This window comes from Gobius niger (assembly GCF_951799975.1).
Source record: "Gobius niger genome assembly, chromosome: 17".
Taxonomy (NCBI): domain Eukaryota; kingdom Metazoa; phylum Chordata; class Actinopteri; order Gobiiformes; family Gobiidae; genus Gobius; species Gobius niger.
Window position 1 is genome coordinate 28,597,886 of NC_136868.1, and position 19,514 is coordinate 28,617,399.

Genomic DNA, 19,514 nt, shown 5'->3' on the forward strand with positions numbered 1-19,514 from the left:
TAACATTTTAATTTAGTGGTTTCCTCTTTCCTTGTTTGTACGTAATCAGGTAAAACAAAATCCAGGCACTTTAAAGCCACACCATGTAACATTTCACCCAATACAGTATAATAAAATGCAAGCATTTATTTTACAATAGATATTTATAGCATTGAAAAATGCCGCAGGTCACCTTTCCTCAGACCTGACCATAACTTTACAGGGAGCAGGGACGGCTCCAGCTCGGCTCCATGGAGATGCCAAACATGAGATTTAGATCAGGGGTCTCCAACTGCCGGACCTGGGTCCAAATCCGCACCTCCAGAGGCTTTCGTCCGGACCCCAAAGCATGTTCATCCTCACAATATACTTCATTTCTAAGGCTGAATTAAAAATGATCTAAACAGTTTGAATAACATTGAAATAAAATGGCAAAATGATTGATTCATTGATAAGCTCTGCTATGTAAATAGACAATCTGTGCTCATGTTTTAACTTTTCAAGAACAATGGCTGCATATGTCCGGACCCTGGACATATGTCGAAAGTTACGGAAGAACATTTTGTGTACCTCGAATTGATTTAGTTGGGTTCCCTGGGTTAGGTCATTATCCAAACAAATTCTTTAAACTCTTAACCCCCACCTGAACAATGCACATTTTCTCCAGTTTGGCTTTACCCAAATCTAAAAGCTTGTCAAAATACAAAAAGTGGCATAAATGTGTGATGAATATGTGTAAGAAAAAAGTGACAAAAAGCAATAAAAATGTGTAAAATATGAAAACTCAACAAAAAAGCAATAGAGAAAACATGAGGAAAAAGCTCCATTTAGATCAGTTTTGTAGATGTGGATGTATATTTCGGTCTTGATCTCACAGCCCTTTTTTTTTTAAGTCTCTGTGTGGCAAAATCTTTACAGAAAACGGGAAACACACTTGTCAGAACAGTTTAGTCTGTTGCTTCCTACGAGTGTGAGATTGATAATTGTGGAAAAGCGTCCTTATGTCTGTGGTCTGTGCAGATGGCGTCACATTTTAAACTCGCAAAAGATTCAGAAATCCTCAAGTGTGTCCCAGGCCTTCAGCTGAACACATTCTGTTCCATTAGCTTCTCCACCAATCACTTCTAAATACATTGAAATAAAAAGGAAAAGGTTAAGCTTATTAAGGAACAGCAAAGTGTGCGGACAATATTACTGGACTTTAAATACTTCGACATGTCCGAAAAGATTACTCTGAATGTGGCCCACATCAATTACACTTCAGAAAACAGACAGGTTGACAGGCAGAATAACCTTTGTCAGACAATTTAGTTCAATCAGGTTAGATCTAAGTGCTTTCCCTCTGGCAGAGATCAGCTCGCCTTTTTTGGAGAACTGCGTGGCGGTGCTAGAGATACAGTAAATACGGACCAACGTCAAGCCTTTTACTTACACTATGTATTCTAAGAAGCTCTCCTGGCCTTGGCAAGTAGCTCCCCAAGGGCTCTCCACATTTCTATCCGCTTAATGAAACGCATTTTCGCTTTGCTCTGCATATGTTGAACGCATTCTGCAAACATTTAGTTCAAAATAGTAAGAGATGAAGAGAAAAGACTAGAGCCCTGTTCACACGGGATTGGACTGACCTGGCGACGTCGGTGAAATTTAAATGACCCCAGGACATCGGTCATTGTCATAAGCCGTCGCACCGGATGAGCAATGTTTTTTTACAGACTTTTTCCGAAAATGACAGATAGATAAGAACACTGAATGATGACAACAAGCCGTTTATTCACTCGTGTTGCGAGGGCTGACTGTTTTGTTTGGTTTGTTTGTGTGAGCTTTCTAGCCTCCTCCGTCTTCACCTGGCACCATGGCATTAAAGGAACAGGCCACCGTTTTTACATACTGAGATATGTTCTTGCCTCAGCTTCGACGAGTTGATGCGTATATGTCTGGTCTTTGTGCTTGCCCTCAGTCACGCAAAATGACCAAAGATGTTGTTAGCATTTGGCCTTTCCCAATGTATTCCTATGGCTCCAAACGGGGATGAAGTTGGAAGCTACTATGCTCTTCCACGGGCACGCACAAAGTATTGTATCAAAGTAACGTATCAACTCTTCTAAGCTCAGGGAAGAACATATCTCAGTATGGAAAAACGCTGGCCCGGTCCTTTAACCGTAGAACACCATCGCTCAAATTCATAACACCATCACTAACGCCAGGTGATTTTTACCCGAGATAACACAACCGATAAAAAGTACTTGTCACCCATTTCTAACAAAACATGACAATATATGACACATTTGAGTCATGTTCTTTTATATTAAACTGTGTCATGTCTCATAAAATGAAAGAAAAGCATCATGAGAGGACCAGATAAAAATGCTCCAAAATTACTGGAAAATTAGGAATTTGGGAACAAAAAATTCCTAAAAAAATAAATAATGTAAACTTGGTTTAAGGTCCACCCATTCCTGAGGTATGTGAGACTTCTCGAGTGAAGGCTCAGTGTCCTTGGCACACAAACAGCCACAGGAGAGAGAAATTAACAGTCATATTTTGAATGGGTATAAATGACCAGCTGACTAAAATAACTCTGTGTTACTCACTTGCTGGGATGCCAGAGACACTGAACTCTGCGACTGGAGCAAAGCTGTAGTTGAAGTCGGCAAAATAAATGTGGTAGTCCTAAATGTCAACCTTGAAAAGGGGCAAGATTGCCTGATTAAATACATGAACCCCACCCTACCTTCTATCACTATTGCTGTGTGAAAATCACCTGAACATGTGCCTGTAGGAAAAAGTGTGTTATGTATTAGGAAAACACCCAGGCCATCAAAGATGTCAAAGACAAAGCTGAAGCCCAGAGACCCAGGACACTCAGATAAACACAGCATGATGAAAATCACATACATGTATTTGCTCGGCTGAAAAACACCCGGCAATAGTGTTAATAAACTGTTAAAAGGACGTACCCTTTACACTTTAAAACTTTTCAAACATGTTGATTCACATGGGGCTCAGATCACCTGAGGACCTTGGACTTTGCAGAATTACCCTAAAGGTAAAAATCAGGGGAATTTGTATCTTCCAAATTACCGGCAGATTTGAATATTAACTCCCGAGGACATCAGTCATTTTTCCTTTTTACCTGATGTCCCTCGGTCATTCTAATCCCATGCAAATAGGTATTAAATCACATATGTGTCTTCAAAGCAGAAGTGGCTCACAGTATAAATGTTGGAGAACCTGCTATACTGGTACTGCTCCATAGAGATTGTGTTTCCCTGTGCGTATAGGTTAAAATGGTGGCTGCAATTGATCACTTGTTTGCTAACTGTGCAGGGATTGAGAGTGTAGCTGTCTCTTCACTCATTTTGAAGTTTTGTTATTTTTCTGCACTGAGCTTTCAGAATCTCTTTCACAATAGATACAGACGGGCCTAGCTGAGGGGGATGAAAACCTCCCATGGTAATCACAACGTTTTCTGGCAGATTATAAACATACTAGCTGAGACCCGGCCTTTGGCCGGGCCTCGCTAGTCTCCACATTTGATATTCTGAGATTATGAGTGATTACAAAGAAATGTCCAACCCGTCACACAGTTCAGCTGTAGAACAGTGGTTCCCAACCCATTCCAAAAACTATGGCCACTACAAATGTGTAAAATAATGAATGCTAAAAATAATTTCAAACAAACAGCAATTGGAGTGTTTGATGCACCCGTACTCCTTTCTTATGTACTACAACGACAATATGTTCGCTAAACTCAGGGAATAGAATTCAAGAGACAGTGGAATAATTATGGATAAATATTAGGGGTTCAGCTCTAACGGTTTAGTTCACGGTGCAGGACCCGTGGTTTGGTGCATCACGGTAGTGCACAATAAATCAAATAATGAGTAGGTTTTGAACTGAAATAGCCTAATGATCGTTGTTAGACAGTATTTATAACCTTACAATAAAATTGGCAATGCTTTCAAAGCTGCTTTAGAATAAAATGTACCTCTGGGCTCACAATACGTGAAAGCAAAATAGAAAACAAATGGTACAGCAGCAAAGAAAAAAAACTACGCAGTGCAGGCCATGCGCTCGTTAAGTTGTAGTTTCATTTTCGCTTTCACTCACACGGAGGATAAATCAGTCGGAGCAGCGCGTTTGATTAGAGGCTCGTGTTGGAGCAGGTTTTGGGCAGGAGAGACTTAAACAAAGACACGCAGATGTGTTTTGGAGGATGTACCTGTACCTGTGCGGAGCGTCTACAGCTGCAGTTTAGGGTGAGTGACGATGGCACACATCGCCCTGTGTGGATGCGCGCGCGCACACATACACGCCTGCGCACGCACACACACACACACACACACACACACACGCACGCACGCGCACACAGCCCTGTTTGGATGCACGCGCGCACACATACACGCCTGCGCACGCACACACACACACACACGCACGCACGCGCACACAGCCCTGTTTGGATGCACGCGCGCACACACACATCGCCCTGTTTGGATGCGCGCACACGCACGGCAGTCAGATCTCGTGCACTCGCGTTGTTGTGACGGCGGGTTGTCCTCGGACAGCAGCACCGCAGCACCGCGGCTTCCTGGTGTTCCCAAACGGTCTCCCATCCCAGTCCTAACCAGGCCCGTCCCTGCTTAGCTTCAAAGTCGGTATGGGAAATAAACATGGCGGCGCCCAGGCGGCGGCCATTGAGATAGCGTTTTCTATAATAGATTTATCAGACACAAATAAAGTCAAGCCAAAATCGGGTCCACTTGGATGTTTTTTTTCACAGCAAATTGTTCTGTAAAGGCAAGAAATGGCACTTGTTGCTAATGTTAGCATACATAGCATGAAGCTAACGTTAGCTGCCTGGTTAGCATTGTCCACTTTTTTAAGTATTTATGGCCTGTTGAACCAGTTTTCTCCTCTCCATGTCTCTGTATCTTTATTTAGTAGAAAAATATATTTATAATTCAGCATTGTTCAAAGTAATGGTGGAGTTCTTTGTTTTCCCCCGCTGGCTGTTTCACACATGACAATATATGGGTCGTTCCAAAGCTGCCATCTGTATCTATGGAGTGGATATTATGAATGCAAGTAAATCTACCTATTTTGTTGATATATAACTGTGTAACTGGGAAAGTTCTTCTGCCAATAATAGAAAAGAAACAATGACCATTAGCACTAACCATCTTGTCTTTAGCTCTGTTCGTCACATGTGAGCGGCGTTGTTGAACACTGTGCGACACCGAGCTCCTGACAGCCGAGCAGTCTTCAGCGGATCACAGCTGTCCCATGAATGATGGCCCTGCTTCACTCATATCTCACACGGCAGCGTACTCTCTTATATGACTCCAGCCTATTACTCTTTATTCTTCCATTCTTAACCCGGTTGTATATTTTCACAGGGGCAGATCCATCATTTCAGTCTTGAAGAATGCGGCTCGCTAAAGGGATGTCATAACTTAAGTATTGAGGTATAATATATTTATGACTAACTCCGGGGTTCGTCTGTGTGTGTGTTTCAGACCAGCCCAGTTCAGTGGACCCTGGCCAGCCGTTAGTCAACACCATCAGGAGTGATTCGGCTCTGATCGGAGGTAAACTTTAATCTGCAGGGTTTTACCCTTTTGATGGGAGCGTTTGCGGGTGTTTCCACAGCCTAAACTGAAACGCCCAAATAGTACAAGCCTTAAAACACACATTCAACCAAGCACTCACCTTTTTTTGGCAATCAGTATTGTATTCTGTAAGAATTCCATGTTAATGTTGAGCTAAAATGTTTAGCAATAAAAAGCTAGCTTGATAGCAACAGTGGTTTCCTGTTGGGAGCTTGCTTTAGGAATAAAAACACTGCACCTCTTGTTTGGAAACATTTGGGTTGAGTCTAAATGTCCAACTAAACGTCCAAACTATTACATTTCTAGTGCACTGCTTAGCCGGTCACGCCATTTTAGAAGCACACTCAAACTGTCCCACAATGCACTTTGAAAAGTATGCATCGGGTAATGAGCTGCGTGTCCGAATCACCAGCAGAATAAGTGCACTATATATTATATTGCAGTGGTTCCCAAAGTGGGGTCCGAGGCACCCTGGGAGGCCTCAAGGCACTGCATGGGGGCCTCCAAAGTACATTGACAAGACTCTCATTACTATGTGTCATTTGTAAATCAACATTACAAACTCATTTAAATAGAGATAATAGAATTGTTTTTATTAGGGGGCCCCAGTGGAATCTTGATTAGGGGCCATGACGCTCTAGACTTTGGGAATGACTGGTCTAATATATTTAGCGCCACTAGCAAATGAGGAGTCAGGGAATAGTCTGGATATTCGGACAGAGCCTTAGAAAGCCCCTAACACTAGTCAAATCCATAATTGAGGTGAGTTGTTGAAATGTAGTCCAGAGGGGAAATGAACTTAAACATTTGGCAATTAAGGGGACACACTTTCCATATTAGCTAAACCATGGCCCAACAACGCCACCAGTAGGTCACTCCCATAGTGGTCTGGACTAGTTTATTCTAAAAAATAAAAAAAAGATAAAACCCACTTGGCTCTTGGTTTTCTGAAAAGGAAAGATCCCATGGAAGAGCAAGAAGAGACATTCAGCAAAGATATGATCTCCTGATACAGTATGAGCTAAACCTCGGATATTGTGCAAGATAAACGTATCAGATGATCACATGTTGCAAATAATAACCACAGTAACCGATCTCTATCTCGTAATACCTCCAGGTGTGATCGCCGTGGTGATCTTCGTCACCGTGGCGGCGCTGGTGGTGACGGCGCGCTTCGTCTGCAGCCGGAAGGAGACGTACCGGACCCAGCAGGTCAAGGCCTCTCAGTCTGAGGACGGACACGAGTTCCCCTTCAGCAGCAGCCAGGCCGACTCCCAAACGGCCAACAACGAAAACCCAAACGAGTACTTCATCTAGCACTCGCCCATGAACTTTGACCCCCCTCCTGATGGGGAGCGGAAAAGGACACAAGGACGCTCAGAAGCCCAGCGCGCCATGATGTGACTTTTGGGGTCTGTGTATAAGTTTGCACATTGGAGACTAGAGGTGTAAATAGCGACTTCTGTAAATGGTGAAATGTGCGCTTTATCAGTATACTGTACTTCCATAATGAATACTGATTTATTACTCTGGATATTTGGTAACACTTTGTATTCAGGTACTTCCGGAGCTCATATGGGTTTTCTAGAATGCAATGATGTCTACTCTTGGGGCGTGTTCACACTCTCGGGATAGTTCGCTTACTGACTCTGGCTCACGTCAACGATTCTGAACCCAACAAGGGACTGATGAGAGAACTTAAGTCTCCAAGTCTTCAAACAACTATTAAAGTCCAGATAAAAGTACACTGCCCGGCCAGAAAAAAGCCCTAACATTTTGTTAGATCACCTTCAATCCCAAAGATCCCGATTTCCCAAAGTGTGCGGCAATGGCTTTTGTCGCCAAAGCCAAGCACACACAAACAAACCTGATAGCTGTCCCAACACAGATGAATAAAAGGCTTGTCCACATCATTCAGTGTCATTATCTATCCATCATTTCCCAAACAAAAACGACATTGCACATCCCGTGTGAATGCCCTTTACAAATGACCGCTGTCCTGCGGAGGGCTGGGTACCGTTAATGATACTTGGATTCCGACATCGATACCCGAACGATTCTTTTTTCCGATACCTATGTTAAAATATTTGTCGTCTCGAACCAGAAAACACAAACATAAAGATCTGTACATTTACAGTATTGGGTTCATCTCCAACGTCAAGAAATGGGTGTTAAATGGGGGATAATTTGGGGGGAAAATTGGGAGAAATTGTGGCAAAAGTAAGGAAGGGAAATATTTTGGGAAATAGGAAAAATATTAGAAACATTTTTTGGAAGGGGACAATACGGAGTTTAAAAATGTTAAAGTTATGTATTTTCCTCCCCCTACATGTTCCAACCATGTCCTAATGTGTAGAATGAGCTCAGACCAGTTCACCACAACTGCCTCTAAAATCCTGCACTGTCACTCAGAAACGAGTTACTTCGGTTCTGAATTGCCGTCATGCACGAGCTTAATATAGAAGGTGCAGATACACGTTTGACCTGAGGTGGCAATAGTGAGTATAAAATGGCGAACTTGCATCTAGCCCCTTTAATACTGGCCCTGGAACAACAGCATTAAAACTTGGATCTAACGATATACGATGTTTTTCCAGTACCATACGGGTATCGTTTAGCGGCACCCAGCTCCTGGGGTCATTTCAGTTTTACCGAGGTCACCAGGGCATTCTAATCCCATGTGAGTACAATGGCATACTGTGACCCCAGCTTTAAAGCATTACTTAGTGACTTGTTTACCTTAATATATCCTTTATGTAGTCCCTCTGGGGGTAATACAAGTGTTAATGGGATGATCATCTCCCTCTGGTGTCTCCGGCCAGAAAACCACAATTGCAACTTCGCTGCCACCAGGTCGGAGCCACCAATACACACTAACAGAATCACGTAGAAGCAAACAGGCTAACGGGCAAAGCTAACTGTGGGCTAGCGCCACTTAAACAGTATTTACAGCAAAGTTTGAGTGAAAAAAAATATCTCCATTGTGTGATTGGAAGTACAATATCCCTCTCTCCCTTCGTCTTTTCTGTCAGTGTAGTATTTACTCTCACGGACAGTTAATGAGTAAAAAAAAAAAAAAGGAACATGCTACGACACCTGCAGTGGCGCTTATGGCCTCGAGGAGCAGCAGTTACTGAGTACTGCTTTAAGTTCCATTGTTGAGAGGGAGGGTTCCTTGATATGGAACAAACTCCAACCAATGATGACAAGCCAAAATGTTAAAGGCCCCTCAACCTACTAAAAATGACCCTCAATCCCATTTCTGTGTCCCGACAGTTGTTATGAGTTAAACTGTACCTTAATACAAAGTGTTCTCTAACATTCATTCGGTGTGAGGTTTGTTTCAAAATACCGTTTTTTGTGAATTTCTAGAAGACTTTTCTACAACACGACTGCGGTGAGAAGTTACAGCCCGCCATATCAGCACTAGCATCCGATAATGCGTGAGGACAGATTCTATTCATATCTGCATTTCAATATACGCCCAACCGCCAAGGCAACCCTCCCCCCACCCCCCCACCCCGACCCGTTCTTCACTCACACTTCCATCCAATTCATTATTTTGTGAAGCTACTTTTACGGCACGACTGTTTCGGCGTTATCACGAGTGACATAGAGGGCCCCGAGGCGATAACACTCTGCTCATTTTTATTTGTGCATCGCAATACTTGCCCGTCCGGAGCATCTCTCGGCGGTAAATCCCGGCGCGTCGCAGCCTGTACAAGCCGCCCAAGGTGTCAAACGCTTCATTTCGCTGACGTTTAATGGGGTTTTATGCCGGCGCGCTAAGCATTGTGGCTGACGGGTTCGGCGGAGAGATCATGCGATTGGTAAAGAGGCGTGAGAAGAGTGAGACTGACAGAGGCGCAAATGGAAGTATGTGGGAAAAGCAGCGATCGATGGGGGGGCGGTGGGAAATCCCGGGGAGAGAATAGAAGAATAGAATATCAATGTGAACAATGAAGCAAGGGGAAGATGAAGATGCAGATGAAATCATCTCCGAAAGACGTGAAGTTACGGATGGGACATTCCCATCAAATGTGTTGAACTACATTCCCCAGTGCGGACCGCGGCCATAGCTCCGACCACAACGTGTCGGCGGCAAACTAAAACTTGTCCAATAGCAAAACTCTCGACGAGACTATAGAAACCAAATACGGACGTTTCCTTTGTGGAACTTCAGCCAAAACTGCATATGTTCTGGACCATCACTTTGGTAAAAAAAAAAAAAAAAAAAAGTCCTAATTTTCCCCCAAAACATTTGAATTAAAGGGATATTTCAGTATTTTTGACATAGGGCCTCATTTCCTAGTTATCCAGAGTGTTGTTGATTTCTGGAGATTTTTTTTTTTTTAACTTAGTGAATTTTGAACCCCCTAAAAACATGGCAAAATTAGAATCTTTACCGTTCAAAAAGTAAACAATACAAATCTGCAAAATAAAACCATACATTTAAACCTGACTCTGTCTTGTATGAACATTTGGTTATCGAAAATAGAGCCAATTTTGTCCATTTTTATTTGAAAACATACATTTACAGAAAATATCATGTCATCTACAGCAAACGTTTCAAATTCACATCTCTAAATTAAATATTTTCCCCATTCACCTGCAGCATCTCGCCTTAAAGGTGCATTATGCAACTTTTATTGTGGAAAAAAAAGTTGATATTTGTGCGTATTGTATAGTGACCCAGCGCCTGTATGAGTGGTCAGCATGGCGCCTTTACGTGAGTACACAGTGGTCTCAAGTGGATCAATTGTTTGGAAGGTTTTCACTGTGGACTTTCACCAGAAAACCTACAGTTGATCCTAGAGCGTTGTAGAGACCACTGTGATGGAAAGTAAAGGCGCCATGCTGACCACTCATACAGCCGCTCGGTCACTAAGGTCAAATACGCACAAATATCAACTTTTTTTTTCCGTATAAAAATTTCCATAATGCACCTTTAATTGTATTAAGTGCCGACAGTGCCATGAATCAGGAAAGAATGACCAAACAAACTGTTGGGAGGAAGTCTCACAAACATCACCCAATGTAATGAATGACATTGGGTGTTATTAGACGAGGACATAACATTTACTTCATCTTAATTCTCCGTGCGTCCCGTACACCTCACACTGACACGTCTCCCCTCCCCATCCTTGTGTTGTCATCATTTGCCGCTCCGTCTCCCCCCCCCCCCCCCTCTCTCCCTCCCCCTCGGTGTGTCAGGCTGTGCGAATGGAACAAGCCTATCTGGATGTTTACACTCGGCACGTCTTCATAAAGCCACTGGCAGTGCATGTAATTGGCTCGTAATCGTCTGTCAAGGCCTTTGTCAACAGACGGACTGGAGCGGGAGTTTGCTGAACAACCCCTGAGCAATCGGCGCACTGGATTAGGCCGTAAACCCCCCCCCACCCCCCCCACGCAAACACGGACTCTCGCAGTCACAGGACGGCTGGAATGTCTCAATCATATCAATAAACAGTGTGCGTTTGGAGTGACTCGTCGAAAGGGTGTTTTCTCAAAAGAGATGTGACAATAAAGCTGTTTTTTTTTTTTTACAAATACTGTTGTGTGCTTGTTTTATTGTAAAACACGATGGACTAATTATAGCCCCCCCCCTTCTTCATGAAAGCACCAAGGAAGTAAGGAAGTGGAGGCATCGGGACCCACTATCATCCTGGGATGACAAGCCGCGATCCAAATACCACTTATAGAATGTAATGTCAAATATTGTCTTCCTCAACAAAAAGACGATGTTTTTGAATAAGCATTAAGTGAAAAAAGGTGAAATTATGATAAAAACAGTCACTTTAACAGACTCAAGTAGTGATAGTGTCTGCTCTTGGGTCATGACTGACTGAGACAGTTCTCTTTCTTTCTTTTTTTTTTTAATTCTCAGGTTTTGGGCCAATAAACTTTCACCTGGAAACAAAAGCATACCTAATCTTCTCATTAGCATGTTTAATAATTGGACTGATTCTCCATAGATTCATAAGGGACATTGTCATTTCAAGGGCCACTTTTTATGACGATATGTTTCCCAGCTTTATTCCCAAGTTTATTCAAAAGGATTTTTAAAATATGTAATTCCTAGCCTTATTGAGTTTTGAATTTAAAAATCAAGGCAAATTATTATTATTTTTTTTTTTTTCACAGATTATTCCACTATATGAAGCTTATTTTAAAGCAGAACTAAGTCACTCTTGCCCCTAGAGGCCATAAGCGCAACTGCAGGTGTCGTAACATGTTACGGCTTATTAATTGTCCGTGAGAGTAAACACTACACTGACAGAAAAGACAAAGGGAGAGAAGGATATTGTACATTCAGTTACGCAATTTCGATTTTTTTTTTCACTCAAACTTGGCTGTAAGTTCTGCTTAAGCCCTTAGTTAGCTTTGCCCTTTAGCCTGTTAGCTTCTTCTTCGCAATTGTGGTTTTCTGGCCAGAGACACCAGGGGGAGATGAAAGACCCCCAAATCATCCCAATAACACTTGTATTGCCCCCACAGGGACTACGAAAATACGAAAAGGATTTATTAAGGTAAACAAGTTACTTAGTACTGCTTTAAAACTAAACAAGATATACAAAGTCCCCTCTGAAAAAGCCTTTGAAACTAATATGTCAACAAAGTAAAACCATTCATTTAAACCTGGCTCAATCCATTATTCCGATTTTGTTGGCGAAAATATGTGAAATAAAATGATCCGTTGCCGGGTCGAGGGGGCAGCAGTCCAAGCTGCCCCAATCACACTGGTTCCCATGGCCCCTGCTGCAGGTGGAAGCAGCCCCACCACGGGCACGAGACCCCCGACAACACAGCTCAAAGGATCTTTCGTGTGCTAAAACCTCTACACCACATTAAGCAGGCGCTTAGAGGAGTGCATATTTTTCCTTTCTCAATTTGACCAATTTTCACCTTATACATTATTATAATGGGGCTGGCTACACAAACCCACCCCAACTGCTAGCATCCAACCACCAATCTCTTTACTAATTGAGGTTATTTCTATATCGGTATCTAACACAATTCAGCTTGTCTAAATCATGAAAATAAAGCGCTTAAAATTGAAAAGACAAACTTAACAGCCTGCCAGGTCCACAAAAAAGGCATCGTCTGGATCTGGAGTTGCTGCAGTTGGACAGATGTAGGTTCAGCAACGAGCGTCAAACTGACACACAGGCAAATCCTTCACAGCCCCACAGTCAAGGCTATCACAGAGACTGCACGACTTCACAGCTTGACCCAGTATGTTAAATATTTAATGTTATCCTCTAATACCAGGTAGAACTTCAATATGCATCAAGAAGAACTGGGAGTGAGACAAAAAAAAAACAATTGAAAGCAAAAATTAAACTGAATTGAGTGTCATTGTGGATTCAGCGCCATCTTCTGTCAGATCCGGAAGGTTACGGAACAGGAAAGTCAAGTAGAAGACCCAAAAAGGTGTCACCAGCACTGAGCCGGAGGATCTGATGGTCTATCAAGACACTGGACGATCCTCATCCCGAATGAAGGCCATTACTGCAGCACGTGGTCCTAAACTTCTGATCAGCTGCGAAACAGCCCAGTTTGTTGTTAAATAAAAGCTTGTTTGGTCTCACTCCCTTTTCTTCTTGTTGCATATTGAAGTTATGCTTGGACCTTGATGAGATCCATCCACGCAAAATGTGAATTCAACTGGTCTTAAACTTTTGATTGAGACTGTAAAAGTTTGATAAGTTTACTGTAGGCCCAAGTAGTCGACCATTTAATTATGTCAAGCTACGATTATTTCACGTTTCAAGATCATTCTTAGAAAGAGAAGAATTTATTGCCATTTGCTTATAGATTTTCATGGATTTTGAGCCATACACTGTACGATAAAATAAATCTTTTGTTTTTTCTCAAAACTGTCAAAGTTCTGCTGCTCCTCGGCAGATGTGTGAAAAAGCGTGAGCATCTGCAGTGTGAAACTTCCAGTAAAATTGGGTGGAGATGAACAAATGAGGGGAAGTACTGTGTTAATTAGAAATGTGAAGGTCAGAAGAGGAGCGTCGTGGAGGTTCTGTCAGTGCAGGCGTGAGAGGAGATGACGGCAGGCAGGACATTGACCACATCCTGGAAAACGACAAACACAAAGTAAAGCACGTGTCTTCATCTGGGGATAAACACATATTTGGAAAGCTGAACGTTTGGAATAAAGCTCAGAGCTGTCATTACCAGCAGCTGTTCAGAGCTGCTGATAATTGGGCAAACAGCAGACTCTTTTTACAGTGATTACAATGTCTTAGTGCATCTGAAATCAGGAGGAAATACTGTATTACTAGAGTCTAAAAGGGATTTGAGTTCAAAATGTGACTAAAACTGTCTTTTATAATGATCTGATAATACTCATTATTCAGTCTCTTTATAATAGTTTTGGACGCTTTAGTCTTTGTATTTCAGAACAGGTGGTCAATAACAAAGTCAATGTAAGCTAATTATGTAGACGACTGTAATTGAAAATGGGAAAAAATAGAGTCTCTATTCTTAATTTGAATCCTTTTAACTTGTCAAAGGTATCCTTATTTGCTGTTGATCACTTCTTAAAACTCACTTTTATAGACTGGCCTTTCAATAACTTTTTTTGCTATAGGCTGTTGTCGCATCCCTGCAAAGAATCATGAGAGTGATTTGTAGTAGCTTTCCTCGTGCAATGGTTTAATGCAATTCCAACATCACAGTATTAACAACAGTTTAACTACTTGATGTCACACGGTGGTAGGAAGAGCTCAATATTACACAAAATAACTTTTTCCTCAAGCTCAAAATAAATGAAAATAGAAATGGACGGCAAGTTCACGGAGCACAGCACAAGTTTTACTACGCACCAAACCACAAAATTAAGTATCAAAAACATCACAAAACGATACAAATAAATAAAAATACAATTATTGTTTTAATAATGTACACAAGTCAACAATATTGTACTGGGCGACTTATTACTGCAAAAGGGGAGAAAGAATCACGAGAGTGATTTGTACTAGCTTTCCTCGTGCAGTGGTTTAATGCAATGAGTAGAAAGCATGAAATCTAATCTGGCCAACCAGACTCCGCCTCTTTACAGAAGAGGGTCTGGCAACACTCGCGCTTTCAAAGGAAGTGACGCAGCGATATGGAGCCGACCGACCAATCAGAGCAGCTCTCTGAACGGGCGTCACGTTGTTGCGCCTTTGTTTTGTAGTTTTTCAACACAAGCCACCACTTCACGTAATGCTCCGGTTTGCTTGTGTTCTGAAGTTTTTCTTACATAAACGACATCGTCATTTACTGAACTCCGTGTGGCAGGAGCGCCATTGTTAACGTCCGAATGATACAACTTTCTTGTCACTGTTTCTGTCGTCACATCCGCTCTGTTCTCATTGGCTGCTATGCACTTAACTTTTCTACGACAGGGTCGCCAGACTAGTCTCCTGTTTAATAATTAATAAACATCGCAGATTAGTCTGGATGCCAGGCTACATGAAATCCCCCTAGTGGTGGGTCAGGCCGATCGATCCCAGAAAAGACCAGGCTTAATAGCTGACTACAGATAAACAGATCAGGGCCAAATTACATGAAACATTATTGAAAAATACAAAATAATAACTTTTTAACCAACTCTAAAATATATTTAAATTGTTTTTTAATGTGTATTTGAACTCTGAATTGTATTGGGGATATACAGTATTATTACTCCAACTGATCATACTGTGTGCACGGGACAGTGCTTAACTTCGGGCTCCAGAGGAGCGTAAAGACTGTTTCTGGTCTGTGGTTTATTCCTGTGAAGAGTAAGCTTTTCTGAATTAAATATATGTAAACAGTTTGTTGTAGAAAACAATAGTACGTTGACTGATTACTGACAAGTTAGGAACTTTACACCAGATTACTTACTAAAAGAGTTTTAGCCTTGAAGCGAAAAGCTAATGCTAATGTAAATAGCATAATAGCTCCATCATTTTTATGAAACACACTTGATTTGATGTTTATTTATATTTTCTTCTGTTTTTTTAAATCTTATTTTATAGATTGTGTTCAAACATGGACAAGAAGTAGTCTTTACCCTCCACTGGCCAACAGGAAGTAAACCAAAATCATTCCATGCAGAGTCTAGACATGCGTTTCCAGTGCCGTCACGCAGAGTTAGTGCCGCCATTTTGAAGACTGTAGCATTTAGTATGTACTGGAAATCATTGCTGGTGGTGCAGATTGGCAGCCTCGCTTTCCGTCAGTCTTAATTAAAGTCCTTTCCTCTTCACTACAGGAAGCCCTCAGCTCTGACGTCTGTCACATATTGTGTTCAAGACTTGATGTTTGGAGTGTGGTTCAGGGCTCTCTCTCTTGGAGAGGTTTGCTTGACCTGTAGCTCTGCAGCTAATGTTCTCCAGGGCAGGCTTTGCTGCTTTTAAGTGTTGTCAGTAACTTTCCAGGCAGTTCATAAGGATAAAATTCTAAGTTTTCAGTTTTCTTTAAGTATCAGCTCTGCTCATCTGCAAGAAGTACATGGATGTATTTTTTGATTGTAATTCTCTGACTGTGTTGTCAGTGCGTTTGATACTGCAGGCTGCTGTTCAAGCCCAGTGCAGGCGACGGCTTGAGAAAGGCTTTCTTCAAACGTGGATGTCGCATACAGACTTAGAATACAGTGTGCCCTTTAACATCTTCGCCTTGTCTCGGGTTTGCTTTCCGCTCCGAGTTTTGCCTCTTCCTCGAGGCTGTGGTTTCTCGGCATTGTTTGTGCGGCGGGCTGAGCGCGTGGTGGAACAGTCTTATCCAGGCAGCTGCTCCCTTTGTCTCCCTGCTAAATGGAGCTGAAACGCGCCGCTCTCTCCTCTGCGCACAGCTAATTGAATTAACATAAATTTACATCCCAGATTGTTGTGGTAAACTTTACAGCGAGAGTTGTGTTTTCGGCACGGCATGACGTTATTGATGGGAGTGAGAGTGTCTGTGGGAGCAGTGGGGATGAACAGGGAGGAAATGTCAGTGTCATCCTTTTTTTTTTTTTTTCATTTTACAAAACACTCGCCGGCCTCCGTGTGGGAAATAACGGAGTCACGCGAAGCTCTGACACTGCAAAGTGATGGAGATTGTAGAGTTGTAAAGTAAATTAGCGACACACATTTCCATACAGCCACGTACTAGCATTAAGAGATAGTAAGTCATTGAACTAAGTAAGGCCTTAAAGCAGGGGTAGGCAACGTCAGGCCCGCGGGCCAAATCCGGCCCTCCAGCACAGAACCTCTGGCCCTCAAGGTGATTTTGAGACACATTATTATGCAAATAAGAGATCCAATTCCTTTTAACGTAAAAGAACATCCAAGAAATAGTGTCAGTATTTAAAAATACCCTGGCAGAATATCCCACTTGGTCCTACAGTATGTAATGTAAAACAGTGATTCTCAGTTGGTGGGTCAAGACCAAAAGTGGGAACCCTTTTCAGTGGGTCGTGAGTCTATGGGGAACTTTTATTCAATATTTTCCATCTGAAACTGCATGGACTTTCAGTTTCAAAGGCATATCTACTGCCTGTTCAATAAAAAAACTTGTGTGGGAAAACAATATTTTGTACGATATATGACAAATTAGGGCTTTATGTGGGTTATTTGGGCCTGTTATCCGAGGGTAACATTGTGTCCCGACTTGAAAACCACTGATGTGTTATGGCGATGATGAAAATCGACCCGCCTCAACGCAAACTTGCCTATCCCTGCCTTAAAGCAATACTAAGTCACTTGTTTAGCTTAATAAATGCTTTCCGTAGTCCCTCTGGGGGTAATACAAGTGTTAATGGGATGGTCTTTCATCTCCCCCTGGTGTCTCTGGCCAGAAAACCACAATTGCAACTTGACTGCCACCGGACCGGAGCAACCAATACACACTAATAGAATCACGAAGAAGAAGCTAACAGGCTAACTGCAGGCTAGCACCACTTAAACAGTATTTACAGCCAAGTTTGAGTGAAAAAAATAAAAATTCGGAACTTGCTACGACACCTGCAGTTGCGCGTATGGCCTCTAGGGGCAAGAGTTACTTAGTACTGCTTTAAATACATTTATTTGAAAACAGTGAAATTGCTCGACTTTTTCCCCTCCATATTTTTGGTCCAGAATGATTGGTCAAAACACATTGCACAGTCATCCTGTCATCCTCGTTGGACTCGTAGTGCGCCACGATGCTGGATAACAGCATCTCCGAAGTAGCTAACACAATGTTATGTTGATGTTCCTTTTGGCAGCCTGACATTCAGCTTCTGGGGCAGGTCCAGCATGTGCAGAGGCTTTGAGCTGATTCAGTGGGCTTGAATCTAACTTCTCGGGTTTGCGTTGTTTTTTGATAAACCTGTTCTCGTCAGACCAGGCGAGAGACACTGATATTTTATACCCAAACCTTATGACAACTCACAGATGCATTTTCTGGTGGCACATCCATCATTATAAGTTATTCTACAAGAAATAGAACCCAACAGTCCAGTCCAATTCCAAACCAAACCTGCTCTGGTTTCAGGACATAAACATTCAATACATTTTCCTCACAGGCTTTTTAGAGGAAAATATTGTAACATAGCTGACTGAAATAATGTGTTTTATGGTCACAATAACAAATGTTATCAGAAACTTTCAACACAACATTTTGCTGTGTTTTCAAGTATTTTCTGTTTTGCTTTGTCTGAGCTATCGTCAAAAGTTGCCACATAACTCCAAGTCCATAGGCATTTTTAATGGGACTTTCTTTATTCCTGAACCAGAGAGGGTTTCATCTAAATGGGCCACCAACACGAAGGTATCCAAAAATGCTTGTCACATTGATCAACAGAATATACCGGCCCACGTTAGAAAGAAGTGGAGCTTTGAAGTGGAGACTTTCTGTGATCTTTGTTCCCTTTTGTTTCTCCCTCACGGAGGCTTAAAGGTTGAAGTTTGACTTATATAAAAAGAAGCACCCCCAGAAGCAAATGCAGATTTTTTTCTTCTTCTTTTTACATCCGTGAGCTAATCAGACAAAGCTTCCTCCAATCAGGAAGTGATGCTCTCAAGGATGAAAACTTCAAATGAGGCACTGATTTGGAGTTAGCGAGAGGTTGAGGTGCTGGAGGAAGTGTCTCGGGAGACAGAAGTATGACTGCCAAGTCTGGATAGATGGTAAATAAATTGGAGTATGATTTAAAGACAGATTTTTTATTCAGTCATTCTCAAAAGGTGGGTCGCGGGACTTTGCCTAAAGTCTTGGTTTCCATATCGAAGGGTGCATTCACTTCTCCGTCTTGATTCGAATCCTGGCTTATTTGATGGGATAGTGCAGTTCCATTGAGGTGTGAGGGTTTGAATGCGCAAAAAATAAACCCTCTCATTCGAATCGTTTTGAACCGATAGTAAAATATATGATTACATTAACAGAATGTTCAGATGAGAAGCTTGGTCTGTCAAGCCACACAAACCTTTTGGATAAAAACCGTCACAGAGCACGTCATTACACCTAATTGTAATAGAGCATCAACAAATCAATATTTCTTCAGTGGAAGAAAACCAGGAAGTGCTCGATGACGCAAGGTCACGTGAGTGTCCACATCTAAACAGCATGAACGGTAACATCGTGAAAAAGCTAAACTAACATGGAACCTGTATAATATATGCAAATATAGTAAAGCGCACGTACAGTTGAAGATCAAAAATAGTGACGCGATCGTTCATGTATTTCATAGGTTCATTTAATTTAAAGCCACGTTCAAGGTAAGGTCATAAAAAGGTATTTACAATGTTAAAAATATGTTATTACACTATAGTATTTATATTTATTTTTCTAATTTATGTAAAAGTGTATTTTCCCACCTAGTAATAGTCTGTGAAGGTAACATAGGTTCTCGTGGAGCAACGTGACAGAGCAACTGGTTAGATCTGGTTTGGAGAGGACAGAGACAGCAATCAACGTGAG

At 41.9% G+C, this 19,514-nt stretch overlaps 2 protein-coding genes across 2 annotated transcripts in view; both read left to right on the top strand.

The window, feature by feature from the left end:
* LOC306977344 (contactin-associated protein-like 4) overlaps window positions 1–7,345 on the top strand; it is a 330,278-nt gene extending 322,933 nt beyond the window's left edge. Inside the window, exons 23-24 of the mRNA XM_079575645.1 lie at window positions 5,496–5,567; window positions 6,706–7,345. Of these exons, the coding sequence (XP_079431771.1) occupies window positions 5,496–5,567; window positions 6,706–6,905 (272 nt within the window). The 3' untranslated portion in view covers window positions 6,906–7,345. The remainder of the gene's footprint in view (window positions 1–5,495; window positions 5,568–6,705) is intronic.
* The window catches only part of LOC306977348 (E3 ubiquitin-protein ligase RNF14-like), a 324,872-nt gene that overhangs the window by 36,229 nt on the left and 269,129 nt on the right, over window positions 1–19,514 (top strand). The window lies entirely within an intron of this gene.